General features: G+C 46.0%; 1 protein-coding gene across 1 annotated transcript in view; it reads left to right on the top strand.

The window, feature by feature from the left end:
• Positions 1 to 3,516: 3,516 nt before the first annotated feature.
• Galnt14 (polypeptide N-acetylgalactosaminyltransferase 14) overlaps positions 3,517 to 19,881 on the top strand; it is a 217,500-nt gene continuing 201,135 nt past the window's right edge. Inside the window, exon 1 of the mRNA XM_042696764.1 lies at positions 3,517 to 4,346. Coding sequence (XP_042552698.1) covers positions 4,218 to 4,346 — 129 coding nt within the window. The 5' untranslated portion in view covers positions 3,517 to 4,217. The remainder of the gene's footprint in view (positions 4,347 to 19,881) is intronic.

The raw sequence follows: 19,881 nt of genomic DNA, 5'->3' as shown, positions 1-19,881 counted from the left end.
AAAAACAAAGTTTGGGAGCATTTCAAAATAATGTAAAAGCAGGCTTTTGAAATGCAAAGATGAAAATCCCTTTCAAGGAAGCAAATTATACCATGGTACATAAGAAAGAAAAAAAGGGATAAAGAGAAGGGCTGAGGATAGTGGGCGGGTAAAAGGAATTGTTTAATGGATAAAGATCCAGAAAGGTGACTTTCACCTCCCTTATCCCTTAGATAAAGCTACCTCTCTGCTCGTCAGAGATGAGAAGGAAAGTGGCCTGGCTTTATTCTTTTGACAAAGGTGTACCCATGTGGCAGGCAGACAGAGGAGCTATGGGCTTGGTAATAGTGGATCCTCACTTGCCAGTTGGCCTAAATGATTCCATCCCTCGTCATGTAAAGAAGCCCTCGCAGGAGATCTGGGACATGTGCTTTTGACAGGATCTCCAGTGGCAAGAAAGAGAGGATCATGGGGGACAAGGGAACTGATATATTATTTACAGTCAGAGAACCAGAGCCCGCTGCAGGGCTGCCCAAAGACAGACAGCTTTGAGTCCTCACTGCTGCTCTTTTTTATCTTTTTTTTCCCCTTTGCTCTTGGGAAACCCTGCCAGGGCCGGGCCAGTGTTGTGTGCATTTCATCTCACTGAGCTGCCATCTGCCTGGCCACCTTTCCAGGTGGCCCAACACCTCCACAGAAAACTGCCTGGCCTCTGGAGGGTGGCACCAAGGGCATCTCACTGGTTGTGACAGGTTTGACGGTGTGCAGATGGTGAGATAGACATGTAGCCACGCACACGTGTGTGCACACACAAATGCACATGCATGCACATGCATGCGTGTGCGTTACACACACACACACACACACACACACACATACACACAGACATGGCAGAGAAGAGGGACTTGGGGAATCTGATCCAAAAGGAACAAAGGCTGCAGCCTCTGCAGTGAGCTGAGTGAGAGTGACAGGAGGACAGCTAAAGGAAATGCAAAGCGAAGTGTGAAAACCCACAGCACTCGCCGCCAGAGAGCATATGCATCGGACTTCACAGCTTCCTCCTCTTCCCAGCTTACATTTGCTCCATATGCTGCTTTACACAGCTTTCCGGGGCCATAATGGGTTTTATTCCATAGTTTTTATACTAACACGAATGACTCACATCTGCTCCAGTACCCAATTTGCTCTCTAATGTCCTCGGCTGTGAGGAGAGAACAGCTTACACACAACTTGCCAATGACAGGAGTGGCTTAGAGTCCTCATTCAGGGACAAGGTAGGGGAGGCCCCCCAACCCTCCCCACCTTGGGAGGCTCTCTCTGAGAATATGATGTTACCTATGGGAAAACAGATATAGTGAAATGAGGAACTTGCTCAAGAAAATGAAGATCTTGGAGAGAGATCCATTTTCATGTTCCGAGTGTCCTAATTCAGAACACCCATATTTTTCTCATTTCCTGCCATGTTAAAAATCTTTTACTACGTGCTTTTCTTTCCTATATTGGCTGTGATGAGAAAAAAAAAAAGTAACGGATTAACTGGCACAGATAGCTAATCTCCCACTGGGATCTATAGTGTGCTGTGTTATTTAAGCTGGTTATTGATGAGTTTGAAATACCTTCTAAGCATGGTGACCTCTGGAGAAGCTGCGTTCCAGGAGATATCCAGAGGGCTGAGCCCTGCACGGAGACTCACCTGGCTTCCAGATGTCGGAAAACTCACCTGAAATCTATTTCAATCCTAATGACACTTACTACTTTGACAACCCAGACTAATATGCCCTTTGGCTGGATCAGGTAATGACACTTAACAAAATTGGATTCCCTTAACAGCTTTCATAGACCCAGGGAACCCTTCCCTCACATGAATGGGGGACCAAGTCATGATTCAAGAAGAAAGCACCTTGGAAGGAAATTTCTGCCCTCCCCAGGCACTGCAAGTCCCACATGGAACTTCTTCACCCCCGGGCCTTGGTTTCCCCATATGCTAAATGGAATGAGGAACCTGAGCGGCAGCAGGCAGTGTGGAGCTGCACCATCTCGGAAGCTTGGCGGTGGTGTTGTGTAACTGTCTGCCATCTGTTACTCAGAAGCAGCATCACAAAGCGCTGAGCAATGGACTCCGGTGCTGCAGCTCCTGCCTGGAGCTGACAGCAGCTCTGTGGCCTGCCTAGGGTCCCCTGCAGAGCCTGCTGCAGAGCACTTTGTAGGCCCAGGCCTGCAGGTATAGGAGTCCTCTCTGGGAAGAGATCCAGGGAACTCAGCAGGCTGCAGCAGGGGGCACTCTTGCTGCTACCCACCCCTCCCCATGACAGTTGTCTCTCTGGGCCTTTGCCTGGCCATTGTGGTAGCTGGGTAGCCTACCCAACCTTACAATGGGTAGTGTTTTGGAAAAAAAAAAAAAAAAAGGCAAGTGCAGGACCATTCCCAGGGCCTGTGTGGTGGTCTACAAGCTGTTCTGAATCTCCAGTTGGGCTGGCAAGCTTTTCCTGGTTCTTGACTAAAATCTTCCCATCTGTAGTCTGGTCAAAGAATTTTAAGGGTTATGTGGCAGCATTGGCCTGTGGCTAAAACAAACAAACAAAAAACAACAAGGCAGCAAATGTTGGGGGGCTTTGTTTGGTTTCTCTGTTTCTGAGTACATGTGGTCGGGGGCTCCCTCTTACTGGAGGAGGAGCTCTGAAGCCCTGACTTAGACCTTTCTACCTGCAGGCAGGTGTGGGCTCTTCCTTTATACTGAGCTCTGTGAACAAAGAGGGTGGTGGTGGTGGCTGGAGCGGTTCATGCCTCATTCTCAGGCCCTCCAACAAAAATAACATGGCCCCTACAGCTCCTGCTCTCCAGGCAGAGCAAGGTTTTTGTTTCTCTTTGAGTTTATAGCTAAGACTGACACTTTGCACCACTTCAGCATTCACAGCTACTCACTCAATTGTCAGAAAACTATGGGCCTATCCATTTTACAGATGAGGACCTTAAAGGACTTACCTAGGGTTTGCACCTCTAGTGTGGCTGAACTGGTTAGTGTTACCTAGTGAAAGGGCCTCTTTACTCCAGACTTATTGAGGACTACCTGGGGAGGGCATGCACAATTTGCTATCTCTAGCTCCAAGTACTTTCAATCTGCAAGTAAAAAGAGGTTGTACTTCCCAAAACAGTTGGGAAAGGGACTTCTGAAAAATAATCTATTACCCACCTAGCCCCCTGCCAAGTGACCCTGGTTGTTCAATTCAACTTTGATACCCCTTTCTGATAGGCACAATTCCCTGATGCTTATAAGCAGAAGAAAACCCCTTCAGGGAGATACTTGCGCCTTAATTTTTAAAAGGACGTCTTTAAAGTTAAATTTAGACTAGCTCAGCTCTCCATTAAGTAGGAAAAAAAAAGTTGTCAGGCACCTGCACCTCGGCCTAGAAATACCCCTGGGGAGTTGGCTGAACTTGACCTTGGACCTGAATGGCCAGGCAAGTGAACCTTCGCAGTGCTGCTAGCCCAGCCACGCCAGCATAGGCTCCTGGGGGGCAGACACCGGTGTGAGCACCACGTGCAGCCCCCCTGCAAGGAGCGGGAACTCCTCCCAGACAGTGCCCCCCCTGGAAGAGCAGAGCTTCGACCGCAGCTTGCCACTGGAGTGGTGGGCTTCGCGGTGCGCGGTTCCCGCCCAGAGTGGCCCGCTAGCTGCGCCCCAGGCTCGGGGCGCCAGGGTGGGCGGGCGGTGGTAGCACCCCTTGGCCGAGCCTCGGATCGCTCGGGCCCGGCTTCCCCGGAGTCAGTCTGTCTGTCGGGCCCGCCCTCCCCCGTGCTCCCTCCCCTTCGTGTTCCTCTGGGGGTGCCCGGCACAGCCTCCGATCGCGATCGCGCCCTCCCCTCGGCTCACCGCTCCCGTCAGTTTGCCTCTCAGTGGCGGCGGCGGCGGCGGCGGCAGCGGCGGCGGCGGCGTGGGGAGTATCTCGGTGACCACCGCGCTTTTCTGGCTGGCGAGGGCTCCGGGCTTGGCCGCCCCTGGGGCCTCTCTTCCCCGCCGCATTTCGGGCGCCCCGAGCTTCCGACCCCCGGCTCGCTCTTCCAGGAAGCGGGCGGGGCGCCTGGCGGGAGGATCCGGCCACCCTGCACGCACTCTCGATTCCGGGACCAGCGCTCCTCCCGGGAAGGTGCTGCAGGCGCCTCCTGCTCCGCCAGCCCTGACCACCGGGGGGTGCCCCGGGGACGCCGCTCCGCCGGGGGGCGGCAAAGGGAGGGGGACCATGAGGCGCCTGACCCGCCGCCTGGTGCTGCCGATCTTCGGGGTGCTCTGGATCACCGTGCTGCTGTTCTTTTGGGTCACCAAGAGGAAGTTGGAGGTGCCGCTGGGACCTGAAGTGCAGACCCCCAAGGTACGCGGCTGGGCTGCGCGCGGGGCGCGGGGCAGTGGCTGGCGGGAGGGATGGGAGGGCAGGAGGACGGGCGCGCATCCCGCACGCAAGCCGGGCTTTGCGGGCTCACGAGAAGCCAGAGCGGGGAAATGGGTTGGGAGGGGTGTGTGGGTGTGTGTGGGGGGAGTCTGGGTGCTGCGACCGAGCAGGTAACCAGCGCGGCTGCAGCAAACCACGGGGTGTTTCTGGAATGTCACCGGCCCCCGGCGTCTCCGACCCCGCGGGGTGTGTGAGCGGCGGTGGGTGTGGGCGGTGGGCACGCGCGCTCGCGGGCGGAGCGCGCTTCCCAACTTCAGCGCCGCGCCGGGGTCCCGCAGCCAAGGGGGGCGCTGCGCACCAGCCTCCCGGGGGTTGGCGCCCCGTGGACTCCGCCTGAGGGTCGCTAGCGGGTGGGCCTGGGGGGTGGGAGGGGGTGGGGAGGTGGCAATCCTCGGCAAGCCTGTGCTGACCTCTTCCTGGCAGCTGCCAGGCCGAGCAAGGGAGGCTGCAGGATGCCCGCCCGCCACGCTCTCGCGCGGTGCACTCGAGGTCTCCATCCTCCCCGGGCCAGGCAGGTGCCCTCCTCGCCCCCCCACCAGCCCGGCCCATTGCTACTGGCTCCGCAGCTGTTCCCGACCCCTCAGTCGTATAGGAAGATGAACACACACCATCAGGGAGCCTGGCACCTTGTATTGGTGGGGAGTTGGGGAAATGGGAATCAAAGTGGCTTTTCCAACTCCTGCCCTGTTAGTGCAGGAAGCTGCTCATTCATATTCACTCTTCAGATACTGAGCTCTGGTTCCTCTCCACAGACCTGGCCTTGGGACTCAGAGGGAGACCTCTGGGGGATTTGCAGGCAGACCGGGAAACATTTATGAACATGATCCAGAGCAGCCCTCTAGGGAAAGGCTAAAAGCCTTGGAGGAGCTTGAGGCAGAGTGGTTAGAAAGGGGAGTCAGAAATATGAATCCCAGTACCTGGGATGGGGGTGGGGAGGGTCTCATTAATGAGCACAAGAGATCCTGCTGTGTGCCAGGTGCATAGTGGGTGCTTTTTTCATAGGCCCTAGTGTGAATAGGGTGGTGATAATCTTTAGTACCTTGTTTAGGAAGCAGGTGGAGAGTTTATAAGTAGTTTTGAGGTCCACTCTGCTGGTTTGAACTCAAACCTCCACTCTCAGGTTTCCCCCACTCTTATCAGATTGCCTTAATGGATTCTCCTTGTCACTCCTGTTTTGGAATCTGGTGAGTGCTCAGCTGATCTCAACAAGGTTTATTTGGCATATAAGTGTGTGCCAAGCACTGTGCTAGGTGGTCAGTAGAAGCTGTTCCCTGGGAATGAAGATTTACTCCTCAGCAGTTCTGTACTACATGGCTCCCTGGAAGACTTAGGAGAGCTGAGTTCTGCCTGGTCAGGCTCACCAGTGGGCAGGGGGTGACCCAGGTAGTGGTACACTGAAGACCCAGAGGATCCATAATGCCTAAAGGTAGTTGTGAGAGTTTGGTATAATTCCAGAGCAAAACATTCAAGGCCAGAGGGATGAGGCTGGGGATGGGGTGGTAGGTGGGGGAAAGGTGAGGTCAGAGCCAGGCCGACCTTGGGCTCTTAGGGGCTGTGGATGTGTGGAGTAGGTGGAAGGGCTGAGCAGAAAAATGAGAAGGCCAGATTGGTGACTTCAAACAGCATTTATAGCACTGGATTCCCCCCCCCCCCCCCTCTATTTCCCTAGGTGTTTCTGCTTCTTGTGATGCAGTTAATGATGCCTGCAGGGATATGAACTTTCTTGTTTTGCATTGAACCTCATTAGCTTAAGCTTACTTATTCTTAGTTTACCCCAGGGATTTGGGACAAGAGATCTGCTTCCTTCTGTATGTACTTTGTCCTTCCTCCTTTCCCATATCCTCACATCCTGGCTTGTGCTCAACACACATTGATTGATGGCAAGTAATTGCTAGGTTTTGTGCTACATTTGGGGGTGCTGTGTCCCTATGTCTTGGCTGTGGTGTGTGTGTGTATGTGTGTGTGTGTGTGTGTGTGTGTGTGTGTGTGTGTGTGTATGTGTGTAGGGGGTTCTCATAAATTCCTGGCTGAGGCAGAATTATAAACAGGAGTCCAGAATAGGCTCTGTAGCCATAGAAGACCTCTTACTCTTTGTCTTAACATCTTATTACCCCCCCTCCCCCCGCATTTTGTGTATTCTTCTATAATCATGAATTCTATAGACTTTTGAAATCTTGACACCTTTTATTATTAGCTTGCCTTTTTTTCTTTGTGTGTGTGTTTTTAACCTGTATGCATGGCCTTTTGTGCCAACATGAACGTATTGTTTGTTTTCATGGATGTATTCTTCATCTGGCAGGTGAACTCCCCTGTGTATTTCATTGTGATTATCTGAAGAGAAAGATACAAAGAGAGATCCCTTCATAACTCCAGCCCAGTTTTATTCCCTATGACTGGTGTGAACAGGCCATCTGACATATCCAAAGGAGCACAGCTTTTAGCCAGGTGATTGTGTGTCAGAATCACCTGGAGAGCTTGATTAATGTACAGATTCTTGGGGTGTTGTAGATTACAGTTAGTTCTTCCGGTTTGGGAGAAGGCCCTAAAATTAGTATTTTTCTAGTGTTCTATGTGATTCTGAAGCAGCCTGTTGCTGGATAGCACTTGGGTGCTAGACAAAGAATGGCAGTCTGCTGGTGTTTTGTGGTTTGGTTGGCTCTGTGTAAACATGGCCAAATGAATTTTTTCTTCTTTTTTTCAAATCTTTAAAATTAGAATATGTTAACTATACAAATGGGTTTCATTATGATATTTCCATCTTGCCTTACATGCATCTAATACATTTTGGTCATTTTCTCCCCATTACCCTTATTTCCTCCTCCTTCCTCTCACAATTTTTTTTTTTTTGGGTCCGGTCGTGGGGCCTGAACTCTGGGCCTGGGCGCTGTCACTCAGCTCTTCAGCTCAAGGCTAGTGCTCTACCACTTGAGCCACAGCACCACTTCCGGCTTTTTTCTGTTTGCTTATGTGGTGCTGAGGAATCGAACCCAGGGCCTCAGGCATACAAGGCGAGCGCTCTACCACTGAGCCACCTTCCCAGCCCCTCCTCTCACAATTTTTAATGGGTTTCATTATGCTATTTTCATACATCCATAATACTACAATCAGATTCACCACCCCATCACGCTCTCTTTTACTCTTCCTCCTCCCAGGAGATCTCCTCACAAAAGTCCCCCATTTACATTTATGTTATATAGTTGTTTTAGGTCTCGATTCTTCATATGAGAGAAAATATGCATTACTTGTCCTTTTGAATCTGTCTCATTTTGCTTAACATGATGATCTCCTGTTCCATCTGTTTTCTTGCAGATGCCATACTTGAGTGTGATGTGGACCTAAGTTTGTGTGAGCATTTGCATCCCTGTTAAGTAACAATCACTAGCATGTGGCTAGTGTTTTACAAATTCGTAGACTATGTTTCACATATATTAGCTCATTTAATCTTCACAACAGTCACACCAGGGAGATAATACTTGTATACAGATGAGGCTGAGTAATTAACCATTTGGCCCAAGATAACAAGGATCTTCAAATGGTAGTGCCAGAACAAGAATGAAATGAGATCTTTCTGGCAACAACTTGCGCCATGGTATTCTGTGTTGCTAAACCTGACCACCTAAGTCCTCTTGCAGTACAGTGTGAGCTCCCTACCCACTCCAACGGGGTGGGTATAATTATGAAGGTGAGGAGACAAGCAGTGCCTCAGGAGGCATTGCCTCCTGATCTGTCCTCTAAGGCATTCACAGGGGCCACAGGAGGCTCCTCCGGCTAGATGTAGCACACTGTGTTGGGGAAGTTTGGTTGCTAGGGGGGTCATATACCCAATGGTTGCAACAATATTGTTTTATAAATTCAGTTGCCAATACAGATTGTTTCCATAACAGAAGGAACTCAGGTGGGATACTTGCTGATCACAGGGAAAATTGGGCTTTGAGTGAGTTCAGTACACCAGGTTTTCCTAGGAAGTGGCCTTGCACCATCACAGGGAAAGCTTTTGCCTGGATACGACGAAGTTTTCCTCCTGCTGAGGATGTAAATCTCATCCTTGTGTGGCAGTGGAATCAGGGTGATGTCTTTCCAGTTTGTCATGAAGGGTCTTGTTGACAGCTGTGTAACAAAAGACAGATTATTAGGAGAAAGGCAAAACAAATTCTTTTGATTATGGTTTCACATGACTGGAGAGCCATCAGAGTGAAGATTGAAAGATCCAGGGTGAACTATGTGTTTTTATGCTAAGATTTGATTGAGGATGGCCAGCTGTGTAGCAGTCTCATGGACAGAAGGGTATGATCTAAGGCTAATAAATAGAGTGGGTGAACCAGCAGGGCCTGCTCAAGTATTTATTTTAGCCTCTCTGTGCAGCATTTTTTTTTTCCTCCTGATATGGAACAGGATCTTTTCTGAGAATGAAGGTCTTATGATCTTCTATGAGATAAGATAGGTCAGAATTACTTTAGGGCCTGTTGTAAGAAATTTTAGAGCACAGGGCAAGAGGTGGGGATGATGATTAGAGTAATGGTTGTAGGCTTTATGATTTGTTTTAGGGTGAAAGGAATTCTAGTTTCTTTTCTTTCTTTCTTTTTCTTTTTGGGGGGGGGGTCCAGTTGTGGGGTCTGAACTCTGGGCCTGGGTGCTGTCCCTCAGCTCTTCAGCTCAAGGCTAGCGCTCTACCACTTGAGCCACAGTGCCACTTCTGGCTTTTTACTTTTTGCTTATGTGGTGCTGAGGAATCGAACCCAGGGCCTCAGGCATGGCATGCAAGGCAAGCGCTCTACCACTGAGCCACCTTCCCAGCCCAGGAATTCTAGTTTCTGAAACCTATCATAGGAAAGAAAAATTTTAGCTTCTATGCCTTAGTGGGGAAAATGACAGCACGAGAAAAGTTCATACAGAGACTTTGTTTCTGAGGTTTTTACTTTGTTGTTGTTGTTTGTTGGTTGTGGGGGCCTGAACTCTGGGTCTGGGAGCTGTGTTCTTCAACTCAAGGCTAGTGCTCTACCACTTGAGCCACAGTGCCACTTCCAGCTTTTTCTGTTATGTGGTACTGAGGAATTGAACACAGGGCCTCATGCATGTGAGGCAAACACTCTACCACTGAGCTACTTTCCCAGCCCTGTTGTTGTTTTTCAAAAGTGCTGGTCCTGGGGATTGAACTCAAGACATGGGTGTTGTCCTTGAGAATTTTTTTGCTCAAGGCTAGTAGTCAGTTGGAGATAAGGGTCTCATGGGATTTCCTGCCTGGCTGGATTTAAACCATGATCCTCAGGTCTCAGCCTCCTGAGTGGCTAGGATTATAGGCATGAGCCAGTGGTACCTATCCTGGGTATCAGAATGGTAGAAAGGGTCAGCTTATTTCCCAAAGCAAGAGAGGAAGGCTTTCTTCCTGTAAAGTCTTATTTATTTATTTATTCATTCAAGATACCCATTTGTGAGTATACAGTATCTTAATCAATATCATCCCCTTAATCATTCTCCCTGTCTCTAACCCCATCTGCCCCACAATTTACCTGTAAAATCTTCTGAGAAGTTGGGAATGATTGGCAGCATTTGGGCTGCCCAATCCTTAGGTTCTATGAAGCAAACCATGTCCACAGGGGTCTAGTTCCTAGGCTCTCAGACCTCACCTTGCTAGGAAAAGTCTCTGTTTGCCTAGTGACGATGTTTCCACAGTGGGCCCAAAGTAACCTATGCCCCATCTGTCACAATCCCAGCGATGTGGACAAGGCTCGGGCGTGCTGCTGCACTACTGGTTTAAGAAAATTAATTGGATTTTTTCCCCTTAGTTTCGAGAAGGGCTGATTCTATTAATAGCACAAGTAAAGATTTCTTTAAACTTGACTTTTTAATGTGAATTCGATTTTAATACTGGTTTCCCATCCCCAAATTATTCAGCAGGGCTCAAACTTCTAATTGAAATCATGTAACAAGTTTGAAGTTTTAATTCAAACTGTATTTTAGTGATAAATACTCTATCACTTAAAAGGGCCTAAAAAAAGGGTTTTTCTTTCTTTTCTCTCCTGTCATTTGTTTGCCATTTAGAAAATTATACAATAACTGACAGAATTTTTTTTAAAGCAGCAAATTTGTCTCTTATTTCTAAGAAACTAAATTTAGTCCAAGGCTTAGGGCTTAGTGAAAGCAAAAGAGTTTTAGGCCCGAGGGTAATTTTTGAGGAAGGTATTAGAAATGTAAAGCCTTCCAATAAAGTGCCTGGGGCCCATGAACATAGATGCATTCTGTACTAGAAATATAGCAAATGCTATTAGAAAATAGCTTGTCTTTCTGTACACTAGCATAAAATGAATGCCTTAAGTATATGACACTGTTATTTTATTTCCCATTTAATAGGTAATTTCTCCCACTTAAAAAGTTATGAATTTTAGAGAGAGATCTTATTAATCTAGCCTTGCTCGGTGCAATGCATGCATGTTGGCCTCTGTCCAAGAGATGTTGACTCTGGCATCACCAGAAGCAGCTCATTATCAGATGTGTGTTGTCCTTTCATTTGCCCTGTGCAGAGTGTTGGGCTGGTTTCCCTTCTAAAGGTAGGTCCCTAGGGCAGGCCTCACAGGTGGTTTTGCCTCATGGTTCAGATCACTACTTGCTCCTGTAGCAGGCCAGCAAGTATGTCAATAGGTTAGAATCTTAGGTATTTAGGAAATAGCAACTGTTCACTTTTGGGCTGGTGGGATATCACCATGGGTCAGTTTTTGGTCCACACTAGGTTATCCCAAGTCCCAGGGGCTTGTGTAGAGTTCATTTATCTGGTCCTCAGTGCTGGGTCTCGGCCCATATCCCTGGATGTTTTCACTTTCTTTCTTTTTTTTTTTGGTTGGTCATGGGGCTTGAACTATGGGCTTGGGCACTGTTTCTGCACTCTTCAGCTCAAGGCGAGCGTTCTACTGCTTGAGCCACAGTGCCACTTCCGGTTTTTTAGTGGTTTTATTGGAGATAAGAGTCTCATAGACTTTCCTGCCCACACTGGCTTTGATCTGCGATCCTCAGATCTCAGCTTCCTGAGTAGGATTATAGGCGTGAGCCACTGGCACCTGGCTTGTTTTCACTTTCTTGATCCACTCTCCCTGCATCTGGATCCTGTTTCAGTGGCCAAGGGAACTCTGTTCTAGGGGAATCTGTTTGAGTCTGTAGGGAGCACCTGCTCTCCTTAACTCTTGTTTCATAGCATGGGCTGGCACTTTTGAAAACAAAGATCAGGAATCTTGATCTTACTTATTACAAGACTTTCCAATCTGTCCCCAGAGTAACTATCAGGGCTGCCAGAGTCTGTTGTGTTTAAGAGTGCTGTTCTTCACTCCTCAAAAGTCATTTATAAGTGGAGCAGGGACAGCGTTGGCTAATGTCAGAAGCCTGGAAATTCCACACAGCCTCATTTAAATGCCATCTGATTACCTGCTTTGCCACACCTTTCCATTCTGGATTTCCAAGAGTTCTAGCCCTTATCAGGCTCCTAGAAACCAATTTTGAAGAAATGTGTTGCTTGTGCCCTTGTTTGATTTCTAATGTTTACAATTTTGTCATTCTTCCAGAGCATCTCAAAATCCCCAGTGCGCTTTTGGAAAAGAATCTGAATTAGAAAGCAGGGATAGATCTCGGGCTCTGCTTTTAGTGGGAGAATGTGAACCCTGCCATGGCTTTTGCACATCTCACCCCAGAGACCTAAAATGACAGCCTTGCCATCTGCTTGGGGAGGTGAGCGTGGATGTGTCCTATGTCCACTGCAGCTGGCTGTGGGCTCTTTCCAGCCTCGGTTATCCCATGCTGGGTGCTAAGCTTTCTCCCACTATGGCCCTCAGGCACTTTCTGCTCACCAGAGCCAAGAGGCAGACTCTGACCTTCTCTGTAGCTCCCATAACACTGAAGTCATGTGTGCCTTTACTCTTTGGTTTAGCTCATAGACTTGACAGCTTAGGGTATCTCTTCCTGTCCTTAGCTGTGCCAGCAGTAACAGCCTTTTCTTCTTGACGGTGAAATGGGAGCAGCACACGATAGCACTGCATCTACTGCCTTTCTGCAATAGTCTGAGCCAGTTCAAGTAAGCGGTGAACAACTGAAGGGAGAGAACTTATGGCTATAAATAATTATACCTCAGATACTCTGTTACTTATCTTTTAATTATTTTACCAGAATTGCTAGATTAACCAAAAAGTAAATCAGTCACTGAGTCCTCAGATGTTGAGCTGATTAAGAAAGAATCCCTTTGGGATAGGAAGATCTCTCTCTCTCTCTCTCTCTCTCTCTCTCTCGCTCTCTCTCTCTCTCTCTCTCTCTCTCTCTCTCTCTCTCTCTCTCTCTCTCTCTCTCTCTCTCACACACACACACACGTACCCTGGGGAGATTTGCAGAAGCTCCTGAAATTTGCTGGCTTTGGTATTTTGGTATTTCAGAGTAAATGGCCTGAGATGACCTTCTGGGGCAGCATCTTTGCATTTGGCAGCCATTGCTGCCATCACAGGACCTAATGAGTGCTCAGAAGCTGTTGGGGACAGAGGAGATGGCAGTGGTATGAGGAATATTGGTGCAAGCCAGGGCATCCTTTCTCTTCCTGCTTTTCTGTCTGCCTCTTTTCTTCATTCTTCCTCCCCGCCCTTACATCTTCTGCAAAGGGAATGAGCCTGTAGATCCAAGAGCCCTCAGTGCTGGCCTAGAGCCTCAGGGAAAAGACTGGGGATATGATGGTGGCTCTCTGTTTCCTAGTAAGCTCTAAGGTCAGGAACAGCCAGCCTCTTTGGCTACTGGAGATAGGGGACTGCACTGGACACAAAGAGAGTTGTTTCTGGAGGAAGATGCTGCTTTGGGCCACTTTGAGTCATTCCGTTTTCTTTTCAGCACCAGTCCTTATCACTGGAAATAAAAAGCCATCTGATCTTCTGTCTCCTGGACAATGCTGATTTCAAGTACAAAACCTCTTCTGCATACCATTTCCGGAAGACAAGATTAGATACTTAAAAATAATTAAATTCTCCTCATGTCACCTGTCTTAACTGTATGTACTACAGAGATCTTTCAGGGAAACACACAGAAGGGCACAATCTACCAACATGTTTCTGCTATTGAGTTTGAAGGCCTGAATGAAGAGAGCTGCCACCTTAGCTGCTTTCTTCCTGAGAACCCTGCTGTTCACACCCATTCTATGTCTCATTCCACACCAGGAGAGAGCCAGAAACATGTATAGAGCTGGTGGGATTTGACCCATCTTGGCAGATTCTCTCCTAAGAGGTTTATCTCTTCTCTCTGTTCTCACAGAGCCTTGGATGTGAGGATTTTCCCCCCCTGATTGTCTGGACTGAAGATTTGTGTGGCTTTTCCTACTCCTTTGAGAACACTCCAAACACTCATGCACATCCCCCTCCCCCCATAGACTGGTCCAATCAATATTTATGCGCCCATCAGTTGCAGCTGCAACATGCAGGCATAATGGATGCCAAATCCCTTGATGACCATTGAAAAATTAGCGAGTGCCTGTATTTCAGGCCCATTGTTTTCCAGAATCTCATGGAGATCAGATCACATGGTGCACAGATTAATTAAGCTACCCAGATAATTGGCTATTAATAGATGGGCAATTGATGACTGCCAGCTGGGTGCCGAATTGACTAATGTCCTTATGGTGGGCAGGTGGTCTTCATCAGCAGAGAAACTGGCTGAAAGACATGACTAATTAAAAGGACGAGTCAGGAAAAGGGAGATAAGGATAGCTTTTCCACCCCTGTACCTTTCCTGTGATGCTCTGCAGTTTACAATGCATTTCTATTCACAGATGCTTCATTTGATCCTTAATGTACCCATGTGAACGGGATGTTATAATTCTTCTTATCTTCTCAAGTGTAAGGAATCAGAGATTTTAAGAGAAGACTTTGGCAAGCTCCTCTAACTAGCCTATAGGCTTGAGCTCACTTGTTTAACTATAAAACATGTTCATTTCATTATGGCTGCACTCAACTTTTGGTTAGCATTTTTCCCCTGGTGGCAAATGAAATATATACTGGATGTGTATGTTATATGAATATTTGCCTATGGACAAAATACTAGTGTTCCTATAGAGAGTAAATGTCCTGCCTTTGAGAAAACACCAGCATTGCTTTTCTATTCATGGAATGGGCCTGAGGAAGGGATAAAGGGAAATACAGAACTGGTCTCTAGAGAGGCATGGGGTGCCAAGAAGACTTTGAATTTTCTTCTAAAAGAGGCCAAATCCAATATACCCTTGGTCTCTTCTGGTAGAGAAGATGCTAGGGCTGAAATGCAATCCTTGTGTGAGAAATGGAGAGAGGGCTGTCACAATGTGTACTCTTCTACCTCCAATTCCATTATGTTAGGAGCCTGTACACTCCAGCTACCTCGATCCCAGCCTGCAAGGTTTAACTATAGGAAATGAGGTTCTGCTATCTATCATTCATGAGGGTGCTTCAATTCAGAACTCAACAAAGCTGGGGAATGAACACAGGAACTCTGAGTTTGATTCCTTTTGTGATGACTATAGTCCTTAAACAATCAGAAGCAGGGGCTGGGAAGGTGGCTTAGTGGTAGAGTGCTTGCCTTGCATGCATGAGGCCCTGGGTTCGATTCCTCAGCACCACATAAGCAAAAAGAAAAAAAACAATCAGAAGCATTTACTTTCTAAGAGGAAAAGTGTCATTTGTAATAATCTATCCCTTTTTTTGAAATGTAAGGTGGATGCAAAGGGAATGACACCAGGAAAATGGCTTGGGAGGTCACCCAGCATCACCTTAGACCTTACTTTCTTAGCTGCAGAAGGCCCTGCTTATGTCTGCTTTGGGGATTAGTCTGATAGACTTCCAATTGTTCAGTTAGCACTGGTAGATGGACTGCTGATCTACCCTCATAAGACTAGTTTGGAGGCTGAGTGTGAAAATGTAATGTATAGACCCAAGCTTAGGGAAAGTATGAAGTTGGGGGCTGCACCTGTCTTCCAGGATATTTTGTCTGCACTTGAAGTAAACCATGGAAGACTCACAGTGATAGTTGTTTTGTTATGGGACTAAGTGACAAGGGTGCTCTACTCCAAGATCCTGAGCTAAAACAGGACTTTTTCACTTTTGATTTCTCCTGAGCATGGCAGCACATTAAACTGCTGTACTTTTTGTTCTTTTTTTTCTCTCCTTCCTTCCTTTCTTCCTGTCTCCCTCCATTCCTCCCTCCTCCCTCCCTTCGTTCATTCGTTCGTTTGTTCCTTCCTTCCTTCTTCCCCTCCCTCTCTCTTCCTCTCTCTCTCTCTCCTTCCTCCTTCCATCTCTTTTTTCTTCTGGAACTCAGGCTAGTCTAGAACTTGCAATTCTCCTAGCTGTGGCTTGTGAGTGTTGAGATTATAGACATATACCATCACACCAAGCAGACTATATGCAAAATAAGATTGGCAGGAAATGCAAACCAAGATAACCTTAGTACTTTCCCTCTCTACTCAGCCACTCTGACTACTTTCTCTTTACTTGCTCAGTTGATAAGATCAACTTTGTAATTTTCCTCCACTCTTCTTACTGTTTCTGCATTGGGCTTTAGCTTTTCTCTTAAAAGTGAGGATATATTTTGGATAACATTTGGTGTGTTTATTATAGCTTAAAAAACTATAATCTTGCAATTTCACTCCTGGACTCAAACCCCATAGAAAAGTATAATCATTGTGTATATGCAAATATACACCACTCAGATTGGAGTTACCAAGTTTGTCGTGGGCAAGATAATACATATTTTTTTTAAATTTATTTTTTATTGTTGTTCTATAGGTGATGCACGAGGGGTTACAGTTACATATGTCAGGTAATGAGTAAAGCTTTTTTAAAAGATGATGTCACCCTTTCTCTTGCTCTCTCCCAGTTTTTCCCTCCAGTCCCCATACCCAATTTGTACAGTTCATTTTTAACATAGTGTCTAGTGAGTACCACTGTTGCATTTGTTTACCCTTTGTCTCTCCATTTCCGTGTTCTCCTTACCTTCCCAAAGACAGGTAAATGAACAAATAAGACAAAAAGAAAAGAAAACCAAAACAGCAAAGCAAAAACCTCTTGTTTCCATTTCCTGGAATTCATTTCAATAAATATTATTTTGTATGATTAGAAAGTAATATGTATTTTTTCTTTTTTAGGATTAGATGCTTTGTAATGCAACTACTCAACTACTCAATTCCACAGCTGCCCTGTGAAAGACAATATGTAAATGAGGGAGTATGCCTGTGTTCAATAAAACTTTATTGAATTTCAAACTGAAATTTGAACTAAATTCTCTTTTGCATTTTGTAAGATATAATTCTTCTATTGGTATTATCATCAACTATTTAAAAATGTAAAGCCTATGCTTTACATGTGGGATGTACTAAGCCAGGTGGCAGGCCACATTTGGCCTGCAGACTTTAGGACTCCACTTATTAAAGTACAGCAATGTCAGAAATAATCTCTGTTGCTGGGATTCAGTGTCATGGTTCTCTGGTTGAGATTAGCGGCTAGAGAAGATCAGGGAACATTTAAAGGGGACCTGAGGTAGTTCAGGTCTTGATCTGGATGGTGACTACATCAGTGTGTTCACATGTGAGAAGTCTTTGAACATATTCTCTGTATCTGTTTCACATCTACACGAAGGTCAGAAAGGGAACTCTGAACTGAGCATGCTTTGGGAGCATGACTTAGGTTTTAGCACCTCATGGAAAGGCAGAGCTCATCAGTGGTGTTTATGATTTTTATAGCCTCTTATTTCCCCAAATAAGAGGGTCAATAGAGAAAGGTCTTAGTTTGACTTTGCTCTTTTGCAAATCTTGTTCCTTTTTTTAATAGACAAGGAGATAGTTAAAGTTAGTTGTGTTACTGGTTTATTACTGGTACGGTACTTTCAATCAAAATCTATGTTGAGTATTTAGTCTTTCGTTTCTGGGTCAGACAAAGATGAGGTATTTGGAGGTGAGATGGGGCAGTGGACCCTGGGAACTCTGAGTTGGATTTTGGCTGACATGGAGGTCCCATACTATAACTGATCTGAAATCTACCGTGTTTATAGGTAAACAGTCGAGGCTTAATTGCAGAGAATGCAACCACATGGCACAAGCTTCAGACTTGTAGGAAAAACTGATTTATCAGTTTATGCATCTAGGGTGAAATGGTGGAGAAGCAACACTGAGCCCCTAACCATCAATCACTAGGTTCTTTCTGCGTTAGTCATCTATTCTTCACGACAGCCCTATGCGGGAAGCATCCAACCTTCGTCTTTCAGAAGAGCACCAAGGCTCCAGAATATTCAGTGACTTACTCAAGGTCAGGCTGCCCACAAGCAAGCAAAGAAGGTAGATTCTCAACCAGATCTGACTGGCCCCAGAGCTCCCCTCTTCTTTACATTTTACCCTCTTTTCCACTTCACCTTGTTCACCCCCAGCTTCCTTCTGTTTCTCTACAGTCACACCAAATCTGGTCTCTTGAAAGTGAAGACTCAAGTACTTTTCTTTTTTTCCTAGCAACCAACCTCTAGAGAACTACATTTGTTCTGCTTTCCAGAATTATACACATGTTGTTTGGAGCAGAAACTGCTGAGTGGAATAGTTTTGTATCAGAACCCATCTCTTCCAGGATAAGTCATTTATAGCAATATTAAAGGAGAAAAAAGCAGTTCACCATGTTTTCAGAGAGAAATATGTTATGCTTTTACCACTGTCTGACATGTCCTTAAGAACACGGCTCCACTGTAGAAGACTGGGGATGTTTCCCCTCCTAGACTTAGAATTCTGTTTCCAAAAGGAAGTCTCTAAAGTATCATATTCCTCAGAGTATTAAGGTGTTTCAGAAATGCCCGAAGACTGATTACAGACAGCAAAGTGAGGAATTAGTCAACAGATGCTCAACATACAAAGGCCATAGTGGATGACTAAAAACTCCCCAACATCACCCCTTAGAGAGGAATCTTCCTGAATCTAGCTTAATAACACCAATTATTTGGTTGTTTGTGCTGAGGAGTTGAAAGCTATCATGTGCTGGTAAAATACTCAGCATGGAGCAGTAATTATAGATCAGCTGATAATAGAGGATGCATTGGTTTGACTGCTAATTAGATTATTAGCACTCAAAACAAATACCTGCTATTAACCATAAAGCTGCATTTATGATATTTTCTACTTTTTAAACTTGTTCCTTTTAATAAATGTGCTGTTTTTTTTTTTCTGTGCCAGGACTCCTCATTTCCCTATCATATGAAATCTGTTTTTTTATTGAGCTGCCATTATATTGTTTTCATTCTTAGAAGGAAGTCAGGAGAACTGGCATACATTGAGTGTGGTATATTGGTTCTTGATGGAATGTAGTATGTCTTCTTAGTGAGGAAGTAGTGGTTACTCTGAGGCCAATTCAGCCTTTGCCAAGGGCTCAGAGTCTTTTTCAAGAGTGATCATCGGCGTTTGCTTATGAAAGCTATGATCTGTGAAACTGCTAAAAAAATGACCTAGTTTCTTTTTCTGGTAATGTTTGTGTTTGGGCCCTTGTTACTTTGCACTCCTGGAAGATGGAGTGAGCATTTGGGGCTGCATTCCCCCACCCATTCCACCAATTATGGCATCTTCCTATAAGTAGATTGAGCAGCTATGTGAGATGCCAGCTGCTTCCATCCCATGGTACCTCTGAGTACTTAGGTAGGGTAATCAGAAGGGGCTCTTGGGAGTGCTACAGGATTTCTGGCCATGCCTTCGTATATGGTACAAGTGACTGTCAGCCATCCTGCATGATATGTGACAAATGGAATTTATGGGTGGCTTTTATTATATGCTTGTAATCTATAGGAGAAGGTTTCCAGCGGAGAAAGGAGTGTAACTGTCTCCTAGAAGTGCTAGGGAATTTATTCGTGTTAAGCCATTCATTCTTTAAAATACTCCATCAAGTGGGTGGACTCAAATTTAGTGTCAGGATAGTCATGCTGGTTCCTTAAGGCTGGTTCATTCTTGATCAAATAGAGCCTGAGCGATATCGATAGTTAAATGTTCTCTTTTGCATATTATCTCTAGATAATGTGATAGTTGTCCTTAGGTTACTGAAAAAGAGACTTGACATTCCAAAAAATCCAATAAACATTCCTAAGTCAATACACCTTGTAAGTGGTAGGGTTAAGACGAATCATGTGACACCGGAGCCTAAGTTGGGGGTGTGCCATTGGGGCATTTGATAAATAAGAAAGATGAGTGAGCTTCTTGACAATGTAGGGAGACAGAGTGGGAAAATCTATCTGCATGAGGCCACTGGGTTACATTTGTCCATTCATGCAGTAAATCCTTTGCTGTGTGTGAAGCCCAGTGTGGGCTGGGTGCAAAGATGCTGAGCCAGTGTTCTGCTATTCTTGCCCAGGGCAAATTCCCAGGAAGTATAGAGTTTTGTTTTTTTTTATTGGCCCTTGGCCAGGTTTGTCTCTAGAACTCTGTCTCCCTCTTGCATATAAGCTGCACTTCTCTGTTACTGGA

Source organism: Dipodomys spectabilis, unplaced genomic scaffold (genome assembly GCF_019054845.1).
Source record: "Dipodomys spectabilis isolate Male_0828 unplaced genomic scaffold, ASM1905484v1 ptg000210l, whole genome shotgun sequence".
Taxonomy (NCBI): Eukaryota; Metazoa; Chordata; class Mammalia; order Rodentia; family Heteromyidae; genus Dipodomys; species Dipodomys spectabilis.
The sequence above is the reverse complement of the archived record's forward strand: the minus strand, read 5'-3'. Positions and strand labels throughout refer to the sequence as shown.